The 17,830-nt window shown below is 40.1% G+C and overlaps 1 protein-coding gene across 1 annotated transcript; it reads left to right on the top strand.

The window, feature by feature from the left end:
- The first annotated feature begins 8,980 nt into the window (after window positions 1–8,980).
- Window positions 8,981–11,770, top strand: LOC147640875 (uncharacterized). The gene is made up of 4 exons (XM_086809166.1): window positions 8,981–9,461; window positions 10,196–11,141; window positions 11,254–11,299; window positions 11,414–11,770. Exons 1-2 carry the CDS (start codon window positions 9,360–9,362, stop codon window positions 11,138–11,140), a joined length of 1,047 nt encoding a protein of 348 aa, XP_086665292.1. The 5' UTR covers window positions 8,981–9,359; the 3' UTR covers window position 11,141; window positions 11,254–11,299; window positions 11,414–11,770.
- Window positions 11,771–17,830: the final 6,060 nt, after the last annotated feature.

Here is a 17,830-nt window from a genome sequence, read left to right as displayed (position 1 = left end):
CAATCCTTTAATAAAACCATTATGTCACTGATGACAATCCTCAAAGTCTCTGGTTGAATCCTTATTTCCAATCATTCATTCATCGGTATACTTATGGCATCATTGGCAACCAGAACGCTCACCACCTGTTCTCTCAGGGGCCTTTTCCATAGTTCCTAGCTCATAGTAACCGGCAATATATTCATATAATAGAATGGAATCTCCGTGGAAGATCAGCAAGATCAACCCACAGATCCATATAAAAGAGCCATGGATTCATCTGTTGAGGACCAGCAAGGTAAATCAACCAGATCCATGCCCGGTTTCAGAAAACAACTCTTACTCCTTGTTCCAATATCTTCCACCACGCACGTGTGGGTATCTTCGGCGACCCAGAGCCCGAGCACCGTATGGTCAGCACCCTCTAGGATCCTTCGCAGGTGACCTAGCGCTTCACTCATAGGCCGCTTCCTTGGTCCCTCATCCACCGTACCGGAAGCTCACCATTTAAATCGAGCCGAGGCTGGTCAAGACCTCGATCGACCTTGCTACGCGAGACGTCCTCCATTGACTCTCCGTCAGCAGTTGCAACTTTATCAGTTCAGTCTTCATGACCTTAATCCTTAAGACGGTCAAAATGCTTCTCCAGCATTCTTGACATAAAACAGTCATTACAAACAGTCACAAATACAGTTTCTATAACGAACTCTTGTCTTTCCATATTATCCACTCTCGGACCACATTACTTATTCCACATTCCATTCAGTGTGTACTCATTCTCATCCATTCACTCATATAGACTACATTATCTCACATACATCTTCATATTCATTATTCTACATACATATCCATGTTCGTACGTCCACATCATACATCCAATTTCACATTCATACATACGCATCTACATGCATACATCCACATCTACATTCATACATCCATACCTCCATTTCCACATCCACACATCCACATTCATATTCATACATCCACATTCACATGCATACATCCATTTTCACATCCTCATTCATACATCCACATTCACATACATACATCCACATCCGTATCTACATCCATACATTCACATCCACCTCTTCATTCACAATCACATCCATACATCCACATCTACATACATACATCCACATCTGTATCTACATCCATACATTCACATCCACCTCTTCATTCACAATCACATCCATACATCCACATCTACATACATACATCCATACATCCACATCTATATACATACGTCTATTTTTACATCCTCATTCATACATACACATCCACATACATACATACACATCCGTATCTACATCCATACATCCACATCCACATCAACATTCACATTCATACATATACATCTACATGTATACATCCACATCACATTCATACAACCATATTACATCCATTCTCGTCCTAACACATCCCATATACATCTTAACACATCCTAACTCATCTTAACACATTCTATCACATCTCATACACATCTTATCACATCTTTTTACATCTCATACACCTCTTATCACATCCTATCACTTTCCATACGCATCTTATCAAATCTTATCACATCTCATACACATCTTATCACATCTTTTTACATCTCATACACCTCTTATCACATCCTATCACTTTCCATACGCATCTTATCAATTCTTATCACATCTCATACATCTCTTATCACATCTTATCACATTTCATATCTTTTTTTAAAAAAAGAGAATTCTTATATTTGATATAAGATTTCTCTACACATTTATTTATACATAAATTCCATTTAAGGAGACTAACACTTTCGAAATTAAAATCAATCTTTTATGCATCTTCTTATGCATAATTTCAATTTGGTAGGGAATTACACTTTTAGAATAAAAGAATTTCTCTTATGCATCTAAGTTAAGCATAAAATCCATTTATGAGGAAAATCACACTTTTAGTATAAAAAGAATATCTTTTATGCATACCTATATGCATGAAATCCAATATGATAAAAGTAACACTTTTGATATAAAAATTTTTCCTTTATGCATACTTCTATGCATGAAAATTAAAAATGATAAAAGTAACACTTTTGATATAAAATTTTTTCCCTTATGCATACTTCTATGCATGAAAATTAAAAATGATAAAAGTAACACTTTTGATATAAAAAAATTTCCTTTATGTATACTTCTATGCATGAAAATTAAAAATGATAAAAGTAACACTTTTGATATAAAAATTTTCTTTTATGCATACTTTTATGCATGAAAATTAAAAATGATAAAAGTAACACTTTTGATATAAAAAAATTTTCTTTTATGCATACTTCTATGCATGAAAATTAAAAATGATAAAAGTAATACTTTTGATATAAATTTTTTTCCTTTATGCATACTTCTATGCATGAAAATTAAAAATGATAAAAGTAACACTTTTGATATAAAAAATTTTCCTTTATGCATACTTCTATGCATGAAATTTAAAAATGATAAAAATAACACTTTTAATATAAAAATTTATCCACTATGCATACTTCTATGCATGAAATAAAAATGATAAAAATAACACTTTTGATATAAAAACTTATCCTTTATGCATGATATTAAAATTCAATTTCTCCATGATTGTAATGAAATTCTTTCAATTAATCTAGGATGATAATTCCTAGAATATGGTAGGAAGTCCTCTTTTTATGCTTTGAATGAAATTATTTTATGCATAATTTTTATAAAAATTTTGCCATAGCTCCGCTGCTATGACTGATAAATCTCAATTTTTCTAAGGGATAATGCTTATCATTAAGGAAATAATTAAAATGATCTCTAATTGGATTATTAATCCATAATGGATTGAATCATCAATATACATAAACTAAAAGCATAGAAAAAAGCCATTAATTTGACCTCAAGCATAGCTTAATCTTGGGTTAAGGAAAAGCTTTATGAAAAGCTTGATTTGGATTGAGAACGAGTCATGAGTATGATCATTTCTTGAGTGAGAGAGAGAATTTACATAAAAATCATTAGAATTTAAACATAAATGAAAATTAACTTCAATAGCATTTATTAAATTATGTAACTCTTCACTACTATTCAAACTTCAATAGCATTTAAAAAACCATACCAATTAAACTTCTCAAGCTTGAGAGGGGTTGAGAAGAGAGAAACATTGAGAAATTATAGAAAGATCAATATTCACTAATTACCTTACAACTTGCTTGATTCTTTGTTCACGGTAGAGGCCCCCAACCAATCAATTGGTTAAGTATGTTGATGGAGCCACTAATGGGGATTGAAGAAAGAGGGAAGCTCCAAAAACTAGTGAATTATTAAATGAATTCACAGTTCTTGGCTTAGGTGGAGTAGAGTAACGATGCATAAACACTATATATTTTTCAACAAGGGGGAGGCTTCTATTTATAGGAAAAATTGAGCTCCTAACCAAACAAACTGATTTTAGAATTTTCTAAATCAGTTTGGTCAATATTTGACCATTTTTAGGTCAGTTAAGCTAACTTTTTGGAACTAGACTTAAATGAGGAGAGAGGAGAGATGAAATATCTCAATTCTTATGAGTTTAAAACTCATTCAAGCATGTGAAATATGCACCTCCTTTAAAGAACTCCCCTTCCTTACATATGTGTCATAATGGAATCATTTTAATATTGCTCATAGTTTTTTTACTAATAAACCTTGTACATTTTCAACTCTTCATCTTATGTGAAATATGCACCTCCTTTAAAGAATTCCCCTTCCTTACATATGTGTCATAATGGAATCATTTTAATATTGCTCATAGTTTTTTACTAATAAACCTTGTACATTTTCAACTCTTCATCTTATGTGAAATATGCACCTCCTTTAAAGAATTCCCCTTCCTTACATATGTGTCATAATGGCATCATTTTAATATTGCTCATAGTTTTTTACTAATAAACCTTGTACATTTTCAACTCTTCATCTTATGTGAAATATGCACCTCCTTTAAAGAATTCCCCTTCCTTACATATGTGTCATAATGGAATCATTTTAATATTGCTCATAGTTTTTTACTAATAAACCTTGTACATTTTCAACTCTTCATCTTATGTGAAATATGCACCTCCTTTAAAGAATTCCCCTTCCTTACATATGTGTCATAATGGCATCATTTTAATATTGCTCATAGTTTTTTACTAATAAACCTTGTACATTTTCAACTCTTCACCTTATGTGAGCATTTACTCATTTTTGGGTATCTTCTTTTTACAAATTTGGATTTATCTCTTCCCTACACATGGATTGATGCTATTGGCCCATAGGAACCTTAATTGGACCATAGTCTAAAGATTTCTGAAAATCTAGACCCTTAGACTAAGGTTCTTTATACCTATTTCCAATTAATTCCAATTGCACATTGGAAAATTCTTTTTGAATTTCTGTTTCAGGGGAACTCATCTGAATTATAAGAGATATTTTTCTATCTAAAAATATTCAAAATCTAAATATTCTCTCTCTAGAATAATTTTTCTCTCTCTAGGCTAAAATAGTTATCAACAGGGTCTTTATATTTCTGAAGAGGGTTGATTACAGGGGAAGATACTAGACATCAAAAAGGGGTTGGGGGAGGAATCTTACAGCAAACACAATCTGACCAAGATAATCAATTTCAGTCGAACAAAGAAAAGTCTTTTCATGATTAGCAAACAAACTTTTTTCCTTTAAAGCTTGAAACATAGTGCGAAGATGTGGTTCATGTTCTTGCAAACTTTTGCTATACACTAGCACATCGCCAATAAAATCAACAATGAATTTACCCATAAATGGTCGAAGCACATCATTCATAAGCATCATAAAAGTAGCTAGAGCATTGGTTAGCCCAAATGGCATAACAAAATACTCATAATGACCAAATCTAGTCCTGAAAGTTGTTTTATATACATTTTCTTCTCTTACTCTAATCTGATGATAACCACTCTTTACATCTATCTTGCTAAAGACGGTGGCTCCATGTAGAGCATCTAAGAGATCATCAATCCTAGGCATAGGATAAGGATGCTTGACTGTTATTGTATTTAAAGCTCTATAATCCACACACATCCTAAAAGAACCATCCTTCTTTTTGACTAGCAAAACATGTGAGGCAAAGGGTGAGAAGCTAGGATGAATCAACCCTTTCTCTAGGTACTCGTCCACCACCTTTCTGACCTTGTTCTCCTCTTGAAGGCTCATCCTATAAGGAGATCTTGTGACTGGATCAACCCTTTCTCTAGGTACTCGTCCACCACCTTTCTGACCTTGTTCTCCTCTTGAAGGCTCATCCTATAAGGAGATCTTGTGACTGGATTCGCTCCTGGGATCAACTCGATCTTGTGCTCTATGTTCCTGTGTGGAGGCAAACCAGGTGGGGGGTTCAGTTTTAAACACATCGTGAAAATCTGCTCTTATCTTATTAGAAAGAACTTGAGCAGGGCTGGAGGAGCTTCCTCCCACTGTCGGATCCATCCGTGGATCTACGCTAGAAATTTTTAAAATATAATAAAATTAAATATACTTACATTGTCGGATCCATCCGTGGATCTATGCTAGAAATTTTTAAAATATAATAAAATTAAATATACTTACATTCAAGTTTAAGCATCTTGGTTGCCTTCAGTTTAAGCATCTTGGTTGCCTTCAGCAGCTTCTTATGTGAGAAGTCCGACTCCCCACAAATCAACAAGCGACATCCCTCATGCATGAACTGATAGACATGGGTGGAAAAGTCAATGATTGGTTTTTTCCAAGCATGCCATTGCTGCCCTAGCACTAGATCAAACCTTGCTAGGCGCGTGATTTCAAAATCCAATTTGTCCTTGTAGGACTGGATCTTGAAAGGGAGATCAACCACCCGCTGATCCCAAACCTCGGTCCCCTTGCTGTCAGCTAACTCCACCATATAATTATATTGCAATGCTTGTGTAGGGAGTTTAAGCTTCGTGACTAGCCTGGAACTCATGACATTGTGTGTAGAGGCTGTGTAAAAAAGAATCCTTATATGCATCCCATGCACTAAACCTTTCATGACAATTAAATCTTTGTCGGCAAAACGATAACCTTTTTGTGCCTTTGGAGATAGAAAAGCATCAGGCTCTGTGGGCACTTTCTTGGTTACCGAGACGGCCAAGATCATACTGGGAGGTCAGAATTTGAACTCTGGTCTTCCTCCTCGTCTTCTTCTTCCTCACTCAAGGGATTTACAACCATATTGGCCGTTATCTTGGACTTCTTGGGACAATCCTTGAACTTATGACGTCCTATACATCCGTAACAAAGGCCCTCTTTCATTGCCTTTTCCCTTTGTTGAGGTGTAAGGTGGGATCGGGTAAAGGCTCGCTCTGCCATGGCTGAAACCTTTCTTTTGACCCCTGCGGAAGTCTTGATCATATGGATCTCTCGTGCCTCTTTTTCATTAGGCACATCCACAAAATGGTGACTAGTGTTAGGGTTGTTTGTGGGCCTAGAAAAGCAGCTCCACGAGGATTTCTGGCCTTCCCAACTTGGAAACCTCTTGCCATCCTCTAGCACCAAGGCCAATTCAATTGCCTCATTCAAAGTGCTACACTTTTCTTTACGCACCAACGGGCCCAAACTTTCTTTCAAACCCAACACAAACTTATGCACTTGAAGGAACTCAGGAATATGCTCAGGCACTTTAAGCAATATTTCCCTACACTTGTGGGCATTCCATGCATCAAGAGCCCTACTCCTCTCATATGGAGGTACGAAATTGTTATAAAATAACACTTTGAAATCTTTCCAAGTAGTAGGCTCAAGCTTATCTTGCTCAATCTTTTGCCACCAACGGTGAGCGAGTGGTGAGCAACATTTAGCAAGTTGTGCTGGATCTTGGCCACATCATCATGTATATGGCACAAGTGAAAACATTGCTCCTACTTGGAGAGCCATTGCTCGATTGGATCCGCAGTATACATAGTGGGCGTGCCATTATACTTTGGCGGCTTGAGGTCTTTGAGCTGCCATCGGGCCCTTGTATTGGGTGGCCCAAGATCTAGCTCATTCGATGTGCCATCCCCTAAGTCATGGTCATGCTCAAAAACATCAGGAACCATAGGAGACCTGCCTTTGTCAATAGGCCTTGCCTCAATGAGAGATTGCATTTGCGTCAAAATAGCTTGAAGTGTCTTCTCGAGGGTGTCCAAGCAACTTGCCATATCACTCTCTTGAACTACATGCTTATGCACCTCATCTTGGACCTCATGGTCGTGCATTTCTTCATTTGGGTCCATGATTTTGGTTTGGTTTGGTTTTTTTTAAATTTTTATAACACTCACAAATAAACAAGTTCATGCACAAATGCTATTTACATGGATTTACACAGGCATATGCTCTTTCCTTGTATGCATTTGACCTCAATCATCAAGCATGAGTGCGCATATGTGCCTTTTTGATGCATTCAAACCACAGTCAATTTCTGCACTTTTGGTTCACAAGGAAAATTTGATGGCTAAACCACGCATACATTGCATATGAGTGCCAAAAATTGTCATTCACTGACCCAACATGCGCAATACATCCCCTTGCTATGCATTTAAGACCAATTGTGCATCAATTTCATACTTTTGAGCAAAAACACCGAGAGCAAAAACACCAAAATTTGCAGAGATATTTGCCCCACAAAATCATGCAGTTAAAGCATCATAAAGCCTTGATTATGCATATTTGCCATCAGTGCATCGTTCTCAAGCATCAAAACCACAATTTTGCATGCATAAGAGAGGAAAAATGAGCATATCTGGCTCCAATCGTCGCTAGAAGTGACCATGCAGAGGTTAATGGTGGGGATGAAATTGCAGGTATGGAGTTGCTCCTTGATGTCGCACAACACCGTTGACTCCTAGGTGCATGGGTCACTGCTCACCATGGTCAAATTTGAGCAATTTTGCTTGATCAATTTTGAGTGCACAAGGGATGATGATTTGGAGGTAGCAACTGGCTAGAACATACTCCAATAAACCCTCTATAAGCTCATCAAAACGGCTCGTCAAATGTCTTTGTGAGCACAAAGTTATGCGTCGCCGAAAATGGCTCCCGACAAAGATGCACTGATCAAACCTGTTGTCGGCGCTGCGTTTCTCGCGCATGAATGGAGACTCAGATGATGTCGTAGAGTCGTGTGGCCGGGGCCGGGTAGGCGCTCTTGAAGATGGTCAAGACGGCTCGACAAAAGCTCACTTGAGCTTGGAGTTATTAAAGCCCAAAGTTGGGTGCAAGAAGGGTTATTAGACACCTCACATGGTAAATGATAGAGTATCTCAATGGACTATCTCAATGGACTTTATATTAGGAATTACCCAAAATGAGAAGCGTCTTTCTACTGTAAAAAGATCAACTCACACAGTGAGGTTAATAATGCATTTGTAGAAAAGCTAGGAAGGTTTTGGGATTTTTGAATAACAAAAAGTTTGATAGCCATTGTTGGGATGACAAAAGGAAGTATAGGTGAGAGTGATGGTTAGAGAAAAAGAGTTAATTCAGAATATGTAAGTAAAACACAAATAACCTTCTTTTGTACTGCGAGATTTTTATTGGTACCAAGAAGTGTGCTCTCTTGGATGGAACCTGGACACAGGGATCGATCACGATACCTTGTCCCCCCCCCCACACACACAAACCAATTGCTCAGTGCTTGTAATAGACACAGTGTTGATTTTTGATGGGCACCCTTGCCCTTCAAAATTTCAGAATTTTATAGATTTTTACACATTTCAGTGTATTTTTTGAAGGGTAGAGCAAAATTTCACCCGGAAAAAATGGCTAAAATACCCAAAAATGGGTGAAATGCCCGGCAAAAAGCAACCCTGAACAGAAGTGTTACACTTGGAAGGGTATTTATAAATTTGATTGATCATGATACCTTGCCCCCACACACACGCACAGAGTGCTTGTAACATGAACAAACTTGATACCCACAATCACAATAATAAACACATTAGAGTGCTTGTAAGGGTATTTAATACAAAAGTACATACAGAAAAGGCAAAACTACTTAACCAAAAGAGGAATTCTCTGCGTTTAATTCTTGCACAGCCCGCGTTCATTTCTGTACGCCTTCATGGCTTCAAGTGGCAAATCCTTACGCTTGGGCTTGGCTGCCAGTAAGCTGAGCAAGCTTCTAAACCCCGAGTATGCGAAGCTAGCTTTCACTCTTCCACCCTCATCCTTAACCATTTGGAACCACCTCATAGATGAAATCCATGTTGCAGCAGAGGAGGAAGAAGGTGTCCCTTGCACACGGAACAAGGAGGAGATTTTGGCTTTTGTGGGTCGTTTCTTCTCGAGAGACTAGATGATAACTTGGATGTCTTGTCCAGCTCTTGTCTAGGGTTAGACTATACCTACCGACATGGAAAAGCTCTCTTCACCCAAATGATTGTGCATGGCATCGTCGAGGAGCATGTTCAAAGGACAGGCTCAAGCCTCTACAATTTCTTCGGTGTGTGTGACGGGCATATCCAAGAAACCCTTAAGGTATCAATTCATCCCTTTTGTCTGTAATGTAATCTATAGTGCAATCGCATTTGTGTGTAATGTAATCTGTAATGTAACATTGTAATCTATAATTTAATATGTAATGTAATCTATAATGTATTCGCTTTTGTGTGTAATGTATCTCCATATCGCTTGTGTGTGTAATGTGAAATGTAATGTAATCTATAATGTAATCGCATTTGTGTGTAATGTAACCTGTAATGTACTGTAATCTATAATGTAACATTGTAATCTATAATGTAGTATGTAATGTAATCTATAATGTAATCGCTTTTGTGTGTAATGTAATCTAGCTCCATATCGCTTGTGTGTGTAATGTAATATGTAATGTAATCGTTTTTTATATGTCGTTCCCTTTTTTAGTAATTTACACAAGAAATTTTGGGCATTTTCCCATTTGGCCTTTCCCTTTATGTTTCCCTATAGTGCTCAACACATGAGCTTCTGTAGGCAAGGTGGAACATACCTAGCTTGGGACCCGGCAGCCCCCTGCCCCCCACCCCCCCACCGCACCTAGCTAGGTATGCTCCGCCTTGCCTACAGGCCTTGCCTACAGGAGCTCATGTGTTGTCGTAATCGGCAATGTGGGAAGCATAGTGGGAAAAGGTCTAAAACTTCTTCTTGTGCTAGCTCCATATAGCTTGTGGGTGTAATATAATCTGAAATATATATATTTTTTTATTGATATGTATTTTCTTTTTTTTATGAACTAGGAAAAGCTATATCTCATCATCGACACATCATATGTGGCTAGAAAGGCTTCAGGGGAAGGTGTTCAAGGGCACTCAAAGGATGGGTGGGAGACGCCTAAGAAGGTTTTCAAGCAGCGACGTAACAAAGGTGGAGGAGGTGGAGGTGGAGGTGGAGGTGGAGGTGGAGGTGGAGGTGGTGGTGGTGGAGGAGGAGATGGAGGCGGAGGTGGAAGTAGCTTAAGTGCTGCTTCGAAGAAGCTATTAAACAACTCGGTGCAGACGATCGATGTGTGGATGTCTAGTTTCACCACCCCTCCTAAAAAGAGCCAGGGAAAGAAAGAGACTTTAGCACAAAGGTCATTGTCATTTGTGGGGCATGAATGTGTGGATGAGGGTGCAATATATGATCGGGACATCTTGGGATCGGTTCAAGGAGATGTCTATTTGTACCATGGTACGCGGACATCATCCTTAGAACGGTTTGGAGATGAGGGCATTCTTCCCAAATTGCGCGCCAATGAATTCTCTAGGGGTACAGCATTCTATGTGTCAAATTCACTCAGACAAGCATTTGAACACCCTCTACATAAGAGTCCATCTAGAAAACTTGATCCCGTGAGCGTCATCGTATTTAGGGTGGATGCAAGTATTCTTCATGGTGAAAGGCCGCCTTCTCCTAATGAGAGACCTTTTGAGGTCATGTGGTTCCCCGATAGCAATAGAGAATGGCAAGAGTTTTGCATCAACAATCTGCAAGAGAAGGGCATGGCGCACAAGTGCGATTTGGTGATTGGCCCAATTTGTCTACCTTTCCCAGATATGACAGGGGCAAGTGCATTGCAAATTCCATTGCGCAATGGAGCTGGAGTTACACAGGTGGCCTTTTGTTCCGATCGATCACGGGAATGGCTTCAACGTTGTGCGGTTAAAGTGTTTTGCGAGAAACGAAAAAAAGAGGAGCCTTGAGGTTAGAGCTGATTACAATGTGTCTGTTTATGTTGTGTGGTTTTATCACAGTAGCTTTTTCTTAAAGTAACCATTTTGACAACAGTATTCTGATTTCTGTTTGGGTGATGCAGGCTAGGATTGGGGGTATTCAGAGTATTTTCGGGTGCTTATATTGAGGTGTCATATTTCGTGATTTTTTACATTCTGTTTTGTGAATTTTTACCTCCAGTATCATTGCTTTAAAGTAGTTATTTTTGGTAATCATATTTTGATTTTGTTTGGGTGATGTAGGGCGATCGACAGTTTGTGTGATTATGTTTATATTCAGGTGTCATGCTAGTGCAGGTGGAGGTATCATGCATAAGTATACCTCTGGATGTGTATCGGTGTGCACCAAGATAGTATGCACATCATTTTTGTAGGGCTCTTCACAGCATATGTACACCTTTGGAAGGTTTTTCAAGCAGGATAGCATGTACAACATTTTTGTAGTACCCTTTGAGGGGGTTTCAAAGCATGTAACTATACCTCTGGATGTTTTTTTTCATGCTGGTGGAGGTCAAGATAGTATGTACAATGGGTGGACATCAAGATAGTATGTACAACATTTTTGTAGTACCCTTTGAGAGGGTTTCAAAGCGTATAACTATACCTCAGGATGTTTTTTCTCATGCTGGTGAACGTCAAGACAATATGTACAACATTTTTGTAGGCCCTTTTGCGAGGGTTTCGAAGCATAAATACACCCTTTGAATGTTGTTTGTCTCATGGAAGCTTTTGTAATACCAACCAGCAAAGACATGTAGTTTCACTTTCTTTAAGAGATATCTAACTAGAAAACCTACTTGATGGGTTTCAAGGAATTGCTTCACTGACTTGTTTAAGTTTGTGATTGGCCTAAGCCTTCTGATTCAGCTGTGGATGTGTATGAACTTGTTTGTGCGTTAACTCTTATGAGAGCAGGCTATAATTGTGCAGCTGTGGATGTGTATGAACTTGTGATTTTGTTTTTGTGTTAACTCTTACATGAGAGCAGGCTATATAAGTGTGCAGAGGAGGGCCCTTTGAGATGGCTTCGGAGCATATGTATACCTTTGGATGTGTAAGAACTTGTTTGTGTTAACACTTATGAGAGCAGGCTATAAGTGTGCAGAGGAGGGCCTTTTGAGATGGCTTCGGAGCAGGCTATAAGTGTGCTGAGGAGGGCCCTTTGAGATGGCTTCAGACTATATGTATACCTTTGGATGTGTATGAACTTGTTTATGTGTTAACACTTGTGAGAGCAGGCTATAAGTGTGCAGAGGAGGGCCTTTTGAGACGGTTTCGGAGCAGGCTGTAAGTGTGCAGAGGGCCCTTTGAGATGGCTTGCAATACCAACAAGTAAAAGACATATCCAGTGTTGTTTGTCACATGGATGTGTTTGTAGTAGTCTGTGCTTGTATTTATGAACCTTCACAACTCTTGTGGCTTTTAGTCAGTGGTTTTATGAAAGATGTGTTGATTTATGGAGCTTTCCAACCATTGAGACATTTGTTCTTCATTTTCTTAATGTGATTTGGTATTTACACTGTGAGTGCAATTTTCTATTTTGGCAGCTTGCAGTACTTGTCAGGGAGTTCAAGAATCAGCACGGACTTGCGTTTGTGTATAGCAGCACCTAGCCCATACGGGATGGTTGAATGACCACTTTTATTTTACAGGGAAATCATATATTTGGGCATCTGGGAACTCAATTCTCATGATCTACAGATATGTGATTCCTTTACTTTGCTGGATATGAGTGTCCTTTTCGCTCTGAGTTGTGAACTCAATGGTGTAGTGTGGTAGGTGGTTTGTTGGGTGATCTTGATCTTGTATTCTTGAAAGTGTGCGTGTGCAAGGTTATATATCTACTATCACAAGAAGTTTGGGCATTTTCCCTTGTGGGAAGAAAGAGGCCCCCTTTCACCTACAGTGTTCAACATCATGAGCCTCTGCAGACAAGGCTCCGCATACCTACCTAGGTGCGGTGGGGGGCAGAGGGATGCCAGCCCCCCCCCCCCACTGCACCTAGCTAGGTATGCTACACCTCGCCTGCAGAAGCTCATGCTGTTGTCGTAATCCATGGCACGCACACACACTCACAACACAATGCATATGTGCATTAGCCACTCTTATATTTAGACACCCTTATGCACATGCATGCATTGCACGGTTTCAGTGCATGCATTGGCTTGTGTGTGTGAGCTTAATGCTGTGTGTGTGTGTGTGTGCATGCATTGTGTTGTGGTTGTGTGCGCCAGATGAAGATGTTTTTGCATTGTGACAGAATCGAGATCACCAAATGACGTCTTTTTGTTGTTGTTGCCTATCATGTTGGGTCCAATCTTGAATCTTGGCACCTTAAATGTCGGAAGACCAATGCTTTAGGACAATGTAAAAGTTTGCATTCATAGCATTTGAGAGTCTTGTTGAAAGAGGTGGAGATCTGCGAATTCTTCTGTTCCTTCTTTTCCAGGATTCTTTGGAAATAGCACCTTGTTCTTAGAGTACATGTGGAGGCATTACAATGGTGATTGTACCACCCCAGGTCCCATTGGGTGGTGAGAAATATTACACATCTCTTTTATATAAGGCAACGTTTTGGAAACAGAAATGGCTGTAGTAGTGTCACACAGCTGTTGTCTTATTTGGCTTTTTTCTTTCTGTTTTTGGGTTTCTAGCTATCTGCATGTTAGTCACAAATTTTTTTCCCATTATTACAATTCGTGTGTGTGTGTGTGGGGCGAATTTACATGTCGATGATTGTGGTATTGTGAGTCCTCCAATTGGAACTTGTCTGATTGTGGTATTGTGGTAGAATCGGTGAAGTATCCAGGCAATTTTGTGAACATATGCAATGCCATGTTGGCAATGATGTGCATCGAGTTTAGCTATCGAGGCAATAATTCTGTATACAGCTTGTGTGCAGCCAGTGCTCTGAGTAAAAGTCTCAAGTCAATTACAGTAAAAGGGAGCTGGAGGGAGAGATAGAGTAAGAATTCCGCTTTGGAATTTGTCTTTTGAGCACATGTATGCATGTGAGTTGGGAGGTGGATGAATGGGTCATAATTGGTTTGCGCGTGTGCGTGTTTAATGGGGTGTGTGTGAGTTAAAACCTAGCTTCGTACTTGTTGAGGCACCTATCATACATGATCTCAAGGGAAAGGGGCATGTGTTTGAGTCGCTTAGACACTAGAAGTTTTGGACGTTTCCCTTGTGGGAAAGAGGCCCCCTTTCCCTTGTGGGAAAGAGGCCCCCTTTCCCTTATGTTTTTCCCTATAGTGTTCAACATCATGAGCTTCTGCAGACAAGGCTCCGCATACCTAGCTAGGTGTGGTGGGGGGACTGCCTCCCAGGGCCGGCAGCCCTGCCCCCCACTGCACCTAGCTAGGTATGCTACGCCTCGCCTGCAGAAGCTCATGATGTTGTTGTAATCCACAAAGGGGGGGTTTATAGTGGGAAGATACCCAAAATTTCTTGTGGAATTATAGTTCTCTAGTGTAAGTTGATACAAGCCCCGACTGTGCTGCTATCACTACTTTCACGTGTCTCTTGTGTTTGTCAAAGCTAGTCTGCTCACTACATGAAACATTTTTACGGACTTCAGCACTGTATGTGAGGAAGCACATTAGTGAAAAGGATGTTTGCAATGTGTCGACGAGAGAGACAAGCATGGAAGAGGTTTTCAAGAGCAATAGAGGAGAGAGAAGGAAGCGTAATTTTGCTTGACTGTAGATGCACAAAGATGAGAACGATAGTAATTCCTGCGTGTTCTGTTGGAAGTTTGTAGAAGGGTCGGTGTTCCCTACATGTAATCTGTGATACCTTGCTCAATTGGATTTTGTACGTTTGTTCTTCCTTTGTGGTCTTGCTCGTAGTTTTATGTGTTGTAGGCTGTAAAATTGATTGCGAGATGTGTTAAATGAGGTCACGGTGATAATGGAGATCGTACCTTACCGAGCAGTTAGACTCTTAGAGCACGAGCTCACAATAGCAGAGGAGGGACTAAGAGAAGGTTTACCCATGCCATCCCATGGCTGTGTTGTTTGCTTGCTTTCTGCGTTTGGTCTGTGTGTTCTTGTCGAAATGTTTTCATTTGCGGCATAGAGTGTGCTGTGTCTTTTTGTTGGTACTGCTACATCGGAGCTGTATTTCTGGTGTTTTAACTCCTAGTCTCTTAGGAATTGGTGTAACCTGGGTTATTGAAATCAAAGGCTGAAACTAGTTGAAGGTGGGTCTACGTAGTTCATTGGGCCCTTTCCCTTTCCCCCTATAGTTTCCAACATCATGAGCTTCTGCAGAGGAGGCAACACATCCCTAGCTTGGTGCGGTTGGGGCAGGGGCTGCCGGCCCCCGGGGTTATGCGGTGCCTCCTCTCATGATGTTGAACACTGTAGGGAAGAACAGGGGAAAGGGAGATATCTAAACTTGTGGGTGCGGTTTTTTGACGACAGTTTTCGCTTTTGTTGTCACTGAGATGAGCAAGCATTCTTCTACGAGAGCACCAGATGATAAAAAGGCCAGCCAGTAATCCATCAAACCTTGGGGTCTTCTTGTGTGTTTGAAAACAAAGCTGGTATTTATGTAATGTCGTTTCCTTTACCAGAGTTGCAGGTAGATGTATGGCTACATTAGCTAGGAGTAGTATTTTAAAATAAAAAGTAAAAGCGTTCGAAAACATTTCTCAGATTTTGTGTTCTATGGCATGCAATTTTGTATTCATTGTGCCAGGGGCAAGTCATTTTTCTCAGCTGCCAACTACCCTTTCCAAATTCCGGGTCCCGATTGTATGGGGGAAGAGGTGGGGAATCGCCACCGCCCTCACTGTTCCAGGCCGGAACAGGTGAGGCTGTGTCTTGGAACAGTGGGGGTGGTGGCGATTCCCAGTCATCATGCCCACGTCCCCCTTGTACACTTTGACCCTGCGAGCTATCCTAGAGGCTGGTACACAAGAAGTTTTTCCTTTCCCTTATGTTTCCCTATAGTGTTCAACATCATGAGCTTCTGCAGACGAGTCTCCACATACCTAGCTAGTGCGGTGGGAGGCAGGGCCGGCAGCCCCTGCCCCCCGCCACACCTAGCTAGGTATGCTACGCCTCGCCTCTAGAAGCCCATGATGTTGTTGTAATCCGCAAAGTGGGAATTATATTGAAAACTTCTTGTGGTAGGTGCGAGTATAAATGAGTTTCATCGAAGATGAAGAGTAACACACCTTCTGTGAACTAGTCCCCAAGAAGTTCTTCACGTCTTACTACCACTTAAATTCATCCTCGCCGCCGTGAGTCCTCTCCTGAAAAGAATAGCAACACCGCCTTATCCTTCATCTCTATGAGTGCTCCTTCTGTAAGCGAACTCCTACTGGTATCCCTTCCCCTGCGGCAATCCCCTGTGTGGGCTTTGGGGTGTCTCTGTAAAGAGGATGATGCTTCCCTATAATCTCCACTGTCCTCCTTGGATCCAATCGTAGTGCTCCATTGCAGTTCCAAACTACAAGCTGTATCCTTGTCTCATATATATGTTTGTGTGTGTGCATGTGTACATCTTTGTATGCATGTGCGCGTTTGTGTATGTAGAGAGAGAGAGAGAGAGAGAGAGAGAGAGAGAGAGAGAGTTTTGCATATATGATTGCTCTTGTTTGTAGGAGAAAGAGGAAGCGCTGGGGATGGCAGTTGATGTCTTTTGTAGGCTCGCCAAGCGAACTGGAAATGCCATCCAACTTGTAAATATAAGTTTGTGGTGTTTATTTCAGTGCTTGTTACGGTCTCTTGCATTCGACATAGTGCCCTTGTTTGCTTGTGCATATTTGAGCTTCTTTACTCAGCCAATTTGTGTTTTGGAGGGTTTGAGGACAGTTTTAGTGAAGCTAGGAATTCAGAGAAACTAGAAACCAACATAACCGTGAAATGCGTTTCGGTCCCTTTTTCGACATGAAATGTTTCGGCCCTAAAATGTTTTGGTGAAATGTTGAAACACCTAAAGTTTCAGTGAGACACACACACACACACATTTTTTTTTTGTGAAACGAAGAAATTATATTATGAAACATCCATTTTACATCAGGGCAGTGCTCAAGGAAAGAGCCTATGCCCTATCCATCAGAAACAGTAAAAGAAAAGCTGAATACAAGAAACATCTAAATCTTCCTCATGTAAGGCATCATATAAGGACTGCCGCAATGAGGCTCGGAAGAACTCATAAGGGTGCTGAAGGGGTGAATTCAGATATGCATGATTTCACTGTAGCCAGAGGGTCCATAAGGCCCAGTATCTGATCCAATGGAAGAAAAGAGAATACTGTGACAAAGAAGCTGATAATCTGCTAAACATCCAGAAAAACCTGTAGAACCTATGTGCAGGAAATCTGAGAGATAAAAAATAGGAGATCTTGTCCAGAAGGTCTCTGGAATATGAACAAAACCTGTGATATGCAGCGGAAGTCTTTGTATTGGAAGATCCTGTCACACAATATGATCACACCGTCTTCTGTATCCTGAGTTTCGTGAGTTTAGTAATCCATTTCAATACTTCAAACTTTAAAGAGATGAGAGAGAGAGATATGATAATTGTACACCAGATTGGGTCCCGAATTACCCACTGAAGGGCCCCCTATCCCGATAACGAGATAGTATTTGCTTTATTTCTTTAGAGAGAATGACTATGGACTGTAGATAAGCCAAACGCAAGATCT

Source organism: Cibotium barometz, chromosome 2, assembly GCF_041138505.1.
Source record: "Cibotium barometz isolate CiBa-2024 chromosome 2, ASM4113850v1, whole genome shotgun sequence".
Lineage (NCBI taxonomy): Eukaryota > Viridiplantae > Streptophyta > Polypodiopsida > Cyatheales > Cibotiaceae > Cibotium > Cibotium barometz.
The sequence above is the reverse complement of the archived record's forward strand: the minus strand, read 5'-3'. Positions and strand labels throughout refer to the sequence as shown.